This window comes from Papaver somniferum, unplaced genomic scaffold (assembly GCF_003573695.1).
Source record: "Papaver somniferum cultivar HN1 unplaced genomic scaffold, ASM357369v1 unplaced-scaffold_48, whole genome shotgun sequence".
In the NCBI taxonomy this organism is placed as follows: domain Eukaryota; kingdom Viridiplantae; phylum Streptophyta; class Magnoliopsida; order Ranunculales; family Papaveraceae; genus Papaver; species Papaver somniferum.
Genome location: NW_020647415.1, coordinates 172,235 through 181,725, shown reverse-complemented (window position 1 = coordinate 181,725; position 9,491 = coordinate 172,235). Strand labels below are relative to the sequence as shown.

At 33.2% G+C, this 9,491-nt stretch overlaps 1 protein-coding gene across 2 annotated transcripts; it reads left to right on the top strand.

Annotated features, from left to right (window-relative positions):
- The first annotated feature begins 5,761 nt into the window (after positions 1-5,761).
- LOC113342873 (cytosolic sulfotransferase 12-like) lies at positions 5,762-8,343 on the top strand. 2 transcript variants are annotated; one of them, XR_003356896.1, is made up of 3 exons: positions 5,762-6,902; positions 7,191-7,485; positions 7,912-8,343. XR_003356896.1 is itself a non-coding variant. In XM_026587266.1 (2 exons), the coding sequence occupies exons 1-2, from the start codon at positions 5,888-5,890 to the stop codon at positions 7,977-7,979; spliced, it is 1,083 nt and encodes a 360-aa protein (XP_026443051.1). In that variant the 5' UTR covers positions 5,762-5,887; the 3' UTR covers positions 7,980-8,343. The 2 variants fall into 2 exon arrangements, 1 of the variants encoding a protein (XP_026443051.1); XM_026587266.1 differs by lacking the exon at positions 7,191-7,485.
- Positions 8,344-9,491: the final 1,148 nt, after the last annotated feature.

Sequence of the window (9,491 nt, the reverse complement as noted above, 5' to 3'; positions counted from 1 at the left end):
TTTCTTAAATATGTGAACTCAAATTACCTGTGGGTAACTGTTGTTCTAAGATACTCAAGCAAAAACAACATTATAAGCACCTGATGATATAATGATTGTGGATGTAAAAATTATTTGACATCACTGTGGTGATTGCCAAACAACTTAACAATAATGCCATTATCAATCATAATTCTATAATTGATAAACCTTTTCTTTACCGCTTGCCATTGCTAAGATAAAACCCTCTAGTATCATTGTGGTGATAACTAAAAAATCCCAACCTAATATCCCAAAACAGGAATTTACCCCAAAACGATCAGAAATGATCATGATGAAGTGATGGATACATATTCTTACAGACCATTCGTTGATAAGGCATGCGTCCGATGAGGTGAGTGTGGAATGCGTCTGTTGCAGTTGGGCATGCGTCCAAGGAGTAAGCCATGCGTCTGATGGGAGGAAAAGTCCAAGCAAGCAGCAAGCCGTGCGTCCGTGTACTGAGCATAGCAGACCATGTGCCTGAGAGTTAAGCATGCGCCTATAAAAGGTGAATGGGTTGGGATTCGAATCAGTACCAACCCACTCCCATATATATACGTACTATTGAACCACTGTTATGTACACTGGTTCTGTAAAATGGCTTAAGAATAAAGCAACAAGAAGTGAACCAGGCAAGAAGCAAGCCATGCATCTGTTGAAGTTGAGCATGTGTGTGTCCAAGGAGCAGGCCATGTATCTGTTTGAGCATGCGTCGAAAAGGAGAAGGTATGATGATAATGGAAGAAAAACAGACTTTAATAAAACTGACCATGTACAGGAGTACGACTTGGGGAGAAAATGACGGATCTTCCATGAGCGGTCAACGGTCAGAACACGGTCATAATAAAGCATACACGTCAGCGGTGGTGGTGGGTCTCAGATGAGCAGGTGCCAGAGGAGAAGATGTCGTCAATGACACCGTATGGTTTCAATGTATAGAAGCGAAGAAGAGAATTCAAATTTTGTGCACACTCCTTTGCACATAACAAACGAATGCTATTGGTTCAATTTAACTAAGAATTAAATATTTGTTTTTTTGTTTTTTATTAATTATAATACACAACTAGAAACAAATATGTACATAAAATAACTCCTCTTCACCTCCACTTTCTTCAGAAAACAATTTTTTTTTCTCAAACCAAATTCTTTGAAATTTTTTAGATTTTTGAGCCAAATCCGTCATATCTGGTGTGAAATCTTCATATATGTTGGCAGATTTGATTGTATATATTATTACTCCATCTGTTCCATTTTAAATGATGTTTTTGGAATTTTCACGCAATAAGGAATGAAGAGAGATATGAATATTTTCCACCAATACTCTTAAGAAAAGTTTTCAAGCATTAATTGTTATTAGTGCATTTAAAAATATATTTAAAGTTTCAAGACAAAATATAAGGGTGTAGTTTTTAGTATTTTGGAAAAATATGAAAACCTTCAAGTATTGTGGAACAAAAAAATAATCCTAAAACATCATCTAAAATGGAACGGAGGAAGTACTATTTTCTAGTATGAACAAAACTATCGCTATTAAGTGATTCTAGGGTTTGTAAATAAAACTATCTCCAATTGACTTCATCGCTAATGATTTTTGTTAGCCAATTAGATGTTTTGTTAGCCGTGATGGCGTTTCTTTGGAATGGATCATTCATATCAACAACATCATCGATGACTATTTACGAGAAGTGGTCGATATTCTCCAGTAATCGTGATAACGATGGGATGCACAAATTATTCCCCTCTGGGACATGTTACTCACTTACTCTTAATGAAGAAGAATTCAAATGGCAGAATATTATTTCATATGCCATGTTTCAAATATTTGTTTCATCTAAGTAACTAGATATATGTATTTTATCATTGTTTTCATCTTTGATATACTTGAACAGGATGTATTCATTTTTGTTAAGTTAATGAAATCAAGATGTTTCGTGCAAAAAAAAAAAAAAAAAACACATATATATATACATAAAATATCTAATCTAGCCTAACTGCCTAAAATCTAGGAATTAAAATAACTAAGCATAACTTTTCCTTAATAAAAACAAAAAAAATTAACTGATCAAGTTTCCGTTCTCCAATGAACACGGACAAGATGATCATATATAACTGGTTAAAATTAGTTTATAGCATGTCATTAATTCCTGTTGCACTTGTATCAGGTGGTTTTTGGTCTAGTGGAATTCATCGTCCTAATATGCCGCAAAGCATTGATGCAGTAAATATTACGAGGAGCAATTATTGATTTTGATTTTGATATTTATATTTTCTACCGGGCAAAACAATTAATACAGGAACTCTGTTACAACAGAATTGAGAATTTTAAATTTTGTTGTAGGATTTCATCAAACTCAGTCTTCTTTTATACCATGCTCCTATTACTTTTATAGGGTTTCTCCGAATATTAATTTAATTTGCGTGTCAATCTTAATTACTTTTACAGGAGGTTTCTTCGAATATTAATTACTTTTTCTCTACTGTTTCTTCACATTTGTTTTTAGTCTAATGGGATTGTACGATGCATCAACATATTCGGTTTCCGTTTTTAGAACTCCTGGATTTTAGGCTAGATTAGATTTTATGTATGTATAAGTTTCATTTATGAATTGTAATTAAAAAGAAAATTAAAAGAAAAACGAAAAAAAACAACAACATGATTTTAATATAACTACAAGTTAAAGAGAATTAATTTAATTGGTTTGTTACGTGCAAGAGTGTGCACAAAATTGGACTCCAATGAAGAAGTGAAGAAAGTACACACATGTATGGCATCAGAAGATCCAATGGAAATTTAGGATTGCTATAAATACCCATTTCTTAAGAAAAAAGATTAACACAAAATTGGTCAATTAACCCAATAAAGATAATTTCTGGGTGAAAAAGATATGTAAAATTTGATACTGTTTAAATGGACGAAAATTAAAAAATAGTCACGATGTAAACAGTTTCATCCTACCCATTTTCAAATGTTTTTTTCTTATTTTTAATTTACATCAGGATGTATCCAGTTTCATCATCGTTCTTTTTCAAGTTTAAGCCAGGATGAATCCAGTTTCATTCTTGCTATTTTTTTTCGTACATTTCATCCAAACTAATTTTTACTCGTCCATTAGAATCATGTTTTAAAAATATTTGGATAAATGACCCATTTTCCGTTAACACAAAACCTTTTCTATGTAATTTTAGTATTTTACTACTTTCTGCCTGGATTAGAGTTAATTTTAGCATTGTAATACTTTCTACATCTTTAAAAATCATTTCGTATTATAATAGATAGATGTCATGGACCTAGTAGTATTTCCATTAAGCAGTTTCCTCAAATGTTCGTCCGTTTTGCACTTGTTTCTTTTTCTTTTTTTTATTTAATTAATCTATGGGGTTCAGCACGCTACTTTTGTGTAGTAGTTCGCAAAAAGTTGAATTTCCGTGGCATATCATGGACTTCAGAATAAAGAGGAGTAAAACCTTGTGAATCTGTCTTCAGTGTGATATCACCTCTGCTGCCTAGGATCTTTTCCGTAAATTTCATGTGCAGTACGCACAACTGCCGGTCGTGAACTGTACGCAAAAGCTAGTTGATACTTCATCTAGAGATGCGAATCTTCACTAGGGAACATTTTGCGGCAACAGACATTATAATTCAGAACGATTGTTTTGAAAATGAAAACCAACGACCATTTGTATACGCCTTTGAATTATAGATAGATAGAAAGTAAGACATTAGCATGCAAGATATCTTAGACAAGGGTACATGCGATATGGTTTTTTTTTTAAGTCAAAACATGCGATATGGACTAATTAACACATATGTCGGACAACGATATCTGGATATGCATGCTATGGAGCGATTAAAGTTTGTAAGACAAGAACGTATATCAGTACATGACTAGTGGGTCTTCCACTCAGATGGATAAGTGATATGGATGCAGTTAATTTTCACAAAATTGGTTAAAAAGACCAAAATCAACAATTTCTGAGTGAAATTGACAGTTAGATTTTGACACTGTTTAAATGGACAAAAATGTAAAAATGGGCAGGATGTAACCAATTTCATCGTGCCCATTTTCAAATATTTTTTTTTATTTTTAATTTACACAGGATGTATCCAGTTTCATCCTTGCTATTTTTAAATTTAAGCTAGGATGACTCATTTCACCCAAACTATTTTTTACTCGTCCATTTGGACCGTGATTTAAAAATATTTGGACAAATGACTCATTTTCCGTTTAATTTTACAGTGAATGACCACGACAAGTGCAAATTACTACAAGAATATATTTAACAAATTGATTTTGCTCCAATTATGTCTTTCTAAAGTTATATTTTCCTATTTTAGTTTTCTTCAAAGAAATCGTACATCCTTCGATTCTATGGTATTTTTTATACTCTACATTTTAATCTTTGTATAAAATGGAAGTCATAGATTATCAATTGTTAGGACTGTTATTCTCATATTCTTTTCCTAATTCTTATAATCTACATTAAAAAAAAAACCCTAATGTCGTGTAGAAATTAAGTTCTATTTTGACGTGATGAATTTTGTCTATAAATTTTAGTTAAAAATTTTTAGGATATTATTTTAATTTTAATATTCTTTTCTTGGTTTTCAATTAATCTACAGAAGGCGAGATATTATTGTTTTTAGTTCTGAATAACCTTGTCTTTGAAAGTTTGATTTTGATGTTATTGATCATTATAACTCCATTTTTCACAATGTTTTCGCTTTTGTTACTGGTGATATTTATTTTTCACAAATCTGTTTTTTTTTTGGTAACTACTGATCATATTCTGTGAAAACTAATTTTTCATCGATTTTTATCTTTGTTGGAGGCGATATAACCAGTGAAAATTAATATCTTCACTTATCTTGCCTGGCATATTATTATTGGTGGAAATTGGAATTTTGTCATATCTCGTTTATGTAGGTAACAAATATGAAAACTAGAATTTTCATATCATGCCCCGTCACTTTATAGTAACAAATCTCTTTTATTTTACCGTGTTGACGTATCTATTTGTCTGGTACAACACAACATACTAAGCTAACCTAATGTACTATTGTCGTGCCAGGTCATAGTGATGTACGGTGATGTGTTCGAACTTTAACTAGTTGTTATGTGCTATAAACTTGTTGGCCCATCACCATTTACATCTTTATTTGCATGCTCTATCTCATTTAACGAAATTTTACACAAAAGTAGAGAATAAAAAGAAACAAAATAAATAGCAGCAGTAGGAAATTTGGACCAATAAAAACAACCACTCTACCATGTATTATCAAAGGCGCACAAATTGGAACTCATGTGGTGGTTTATCGAAGAAGTTTCTATTTATCCATGAATTTTAAGTATTCTGTCCAAGTGGATACTTAAAAAATCATACAGAAAAACCCTAAAAATTCTAACACCCAATTATTTTTAAAATCGGAACAAAGATTCTGTTTGGCAGTTCAGTTTTATTTTCTCGTACGACTAATTTTCTGTATGTATTGTAAATATATTTATCTAAGCTTTTAAACAAATCAACTTACTTTTGACCTACCTTTCTTGTGCATGGTTTTGATTGATAGTATCGATTACGTCTACTAGCTAGTCTCCGACTGGGTTCCCCGTTCCCATGCAGGTAGCATTAATAGATTATATACGACCCTGATATATCTTTCACAATTATAAAAAAGATACTAATAATAAAATCGCTTCTATATCTTGTGCAAGGTTAATTTCAAACAGCTCTGCGTTAGCCGTTATCTTCCACTATATTCTTGAGTTGTTCTGCTATATATAGCTTGTTGGATCTTTTAAAGAGTACAAATGATCTTCTTGACTACCTGTTCCTAAGCTACTAGCTTGACAAGCATCCATCAGTCATGGATCCAACACATTTACAAACACTTTATGCCCTCAGTCGCAAAGGGCTGAAACAACTAGGTCAGAGCGATCTCACCGAAGAAGTCAAGAATTTGTTATCTTCCTTGCCAAAAAAAAATGGATGGCTGACTTCAGCTCCTCTCTATCAGTACCAAAACTTTTGGTACCCTGCTGTACAATTACAAGCTTTGTTAAATATCCAAAGAAACTTTCAGGCTCTTGATACAGATCTTGTGGTTGTCACAAACCCGAAATGTGGTACAACTTGGTTGAAGGCATTATCTTTCGCTATCGTCAACCGGTTCCAATTCCATTTTGATAATCCTACTTCAAAACAATACCACCCTCTTCTTACAAACAATCCTCATATACTTGTTCCTTATTTGGAGTATTTTTACATGATTGATCAAAACCCAGATCTAACTTGTTTATCCTTTGGCACAGCCCGTCTTTTATCTACTCATATTCCTCATGCGTCGTTGCCTGATTCCATTAAGGATTCGAAGTGTAAGCTAGTATATCTTTGTAGAGATCCAAAAGATACTTTCATTTCATTTTGGCATTTCAGTAACAAACTGAGACCCAAGAATACAGAAGATACTTCATTTGAAGAAGCTTTTGAAAAGTTTTGTGAAGGTGTTGTTGACTTTGGACCCTTTTGGGATAATGTTTTGGGGTATTGGAAAATGAGTTTGGAGAGTCCCGAAAGGGTTTGCTTTTTAAAGTATGAGGAGATGAAAAAAGAACCTAAAATTCATTTGTTAAAGTTGGCAGAATTTTTGGGTGTTCCATTTTCAGTAGAGGAAGAAAATGATGGAGTACCTGAGCAAATATTGAAGTTGTGCAGTTTTGATAACTTGAGCAACTTAGAAGTGAACAAGACGGGGAAAATAGCAGGGATTGGATTCAGTGTATATTTCCGTCGCGGTGAAGTTGGAGACCATGTGAATCATTTAACTCTTGAAATGATAGAGCGCTTTGATAAGATCAACGAACAAAAGTTTCTTGATTCGGGTATGAAATTTTAAGTTTGTGTTATTATTAATATTACAAGTAGAGTACACGTGCGTTGCACGTTGACAGAAAAAAGTCTTCTGCATCTTCCATTTTTGATACGAATTTGTGTACAGTTTATATTTCTCTATAAACTTGTATTTCTACTATTCCTAATACTAAATTAGTATTACGATTTAACTGTTTTTTGGTTTGACTAAAACTTCCTTTTTACTATGTTTTTGGCCCTTGTATTGACTCTTTTAATTTTTAATCGAATCCCTATTTGTGCGTGAGACATAATTATAGAGGACTGTCGTAGTGGTGGCCGGCTTATGAATTTGCAATCCAAATTGTTGGGTTTGAGCGTAATAAGGTGATAAATCAAAACGTGTTATTCGGAGAGATAAGGATGGAAAATGAATATGCAAGAAGGACCGATATGGGGATATCATACGCATGGGTCAAAGTTTGGATTAGCTAATTTCCGACGGTGGGAATCATCTTCTCTTTCTTCCCTGAAGCCACTTCACAGTCCCCACTCAAGAGAAAGTGAGATAAAATTTGTCCGCCAAAGGGTGCGCATGTGCCACACGTAGAATAGGTAGTCAACTTTTAATTCAACTGTTTACTTGCTTTTCTTTCAATTTCTACTCAATGCTCACCACTCCCTCTCTCTTACCTCTCTATCTGTCTAGTAGAACTTCTGCTGAATTTCCCTTATTCTTAGTTGTTCTTCCAATAGCAAAGGTACCCAAATCTCTTAATCTCAACTTTGATTTGATGGCATGAGTTATGAAGCTAAACAAAGATTAAACGGGTTATTTTTTTTGAAGGCTTAATCTCTCTGTTATGTCATCTCAAGCAAACAGTTGATTGGTTTTTCTTTAAATGTTTTTTTTTTCCTTTCATTTTCCTATCATATTTTAAATTTCTAATTTGCATTTTTTATTATTTCTCAATGGTTTTTTGTTTGCAATATGAAACCCATTAAAATCTGAAAGTTTACATTGTTTGATTGATTTTACAGGAGGAAAAGAAAACGAAGAAATGCTTGATCTTAATAGAACTGCCAAAAGGAGGGTGGGGAAAACTTAACTGGGTTCACGGATCTGGAAAACACCCGGATCCAATTGTTCGTCTTCCACACCCGCGTTCAAAGTTTAACCCAAATTCTCTTCTCTATACTTTTCACTCCATTATTCCTGTAAATTCAGATTTCTTTCGGCTGAACAAATATCAAGATTTGGTCACTGAATATTAGAACCCGTTAAGGTTATAGTATATGAAAACATCCATTCCATCAGTTTCATAGGATTTGCGAAAAAAAATTCTTTTGTATTTTAAAAAAATTTGATAATGAAATTAATTGATTCCGATGGATTCAATGAAGTTTTCGATTCATCTCCTGTGATTTGATTTTGTATTTTGATTTGATCCAGTAGAGGAAATTTTGATCATGTTACTATTTTTCAATTCATCTCATGTTATTTATGTAAATACATAACTCAAACCCTAAGCGCAAGGTGAAATAACCATGTCCGCATAAAATTTAGCGGCGTTGCTGATAGTGGTGGGGATGATGGTGTTGCTGGTGCCTGGTGGTGATGGTAATTGAAGAGGATATAGCGAAAAGAAAGAGCTGGGTTTTATGAAAGACGGAGGGGCATTTTCGTCGAGTAACCAAAGATATCACACGGAATTCATTTCTGTGACGGGAATCTTTTATGGAATATTCTTATCATCCAACGACCCTGTTTTAAAGGAGGGAGATCCAACGGCTGATCTCAGTTAACTCTTTGACTTTTAATTAGGCTTGCTCTCTTTAAAGGGGGAGATATTATTCCTGGCATTTTTAGGGGAGACCCAAAAAAATTAGGGGCGATTTTTTTATTTCCAATCCATAGATAAGGTTATGGGATATCCAAATTTGCGGAGATTACAATAGGATCCTTATACAATCGGTAGCTAAGGTAGTGATATTATCTACCGATTATGAGCATTCTCAATGTTGTGGTCGTTAGTAATCGGTAGATAGGTGAAGTTCATAAATAACTTTTTAACCTACCGATTATTCTAGTTCCCAAATTTGAAAAAATTGAAATTTCGACAAAAACTCATTTTGGGGCAATCTATAAGTAATCAATCTTACCGAGATTTCGAAATTCATTACATGAAGAATTTTAGAAAAAAACTCATTTTGGGACAACCTATAATCGGAAGGCTATAAGTAATCAATCCTACCGATTATGGTAGATTTCTAAATTCATTACATGAAAGATTTTAGAAAAAACTCATTTTGGGGCAACCTATAATCGGAAGGCTATAAGTAATCAATACTACCGATTATGGTAGATTTCGAAATTCATTACATGAAGGATTTTGGAAAAACTCATTTTGGGACAACCTATAATCGGAAGGCTATAAGTAATCAATACTATCGTTTATGGTAGATTTCAAAATTCATTACATGAAGGATTTTAGAAAAAACTCATTTTGGGGCAACCTATAATCGGAAGGTTATAAGTAAATGGTAGATTTCAAAATTCATTACATGAAAGATTTTAGAAAATACTCATTTTGGGGCAACCTATGGTTTTAACTACCGAT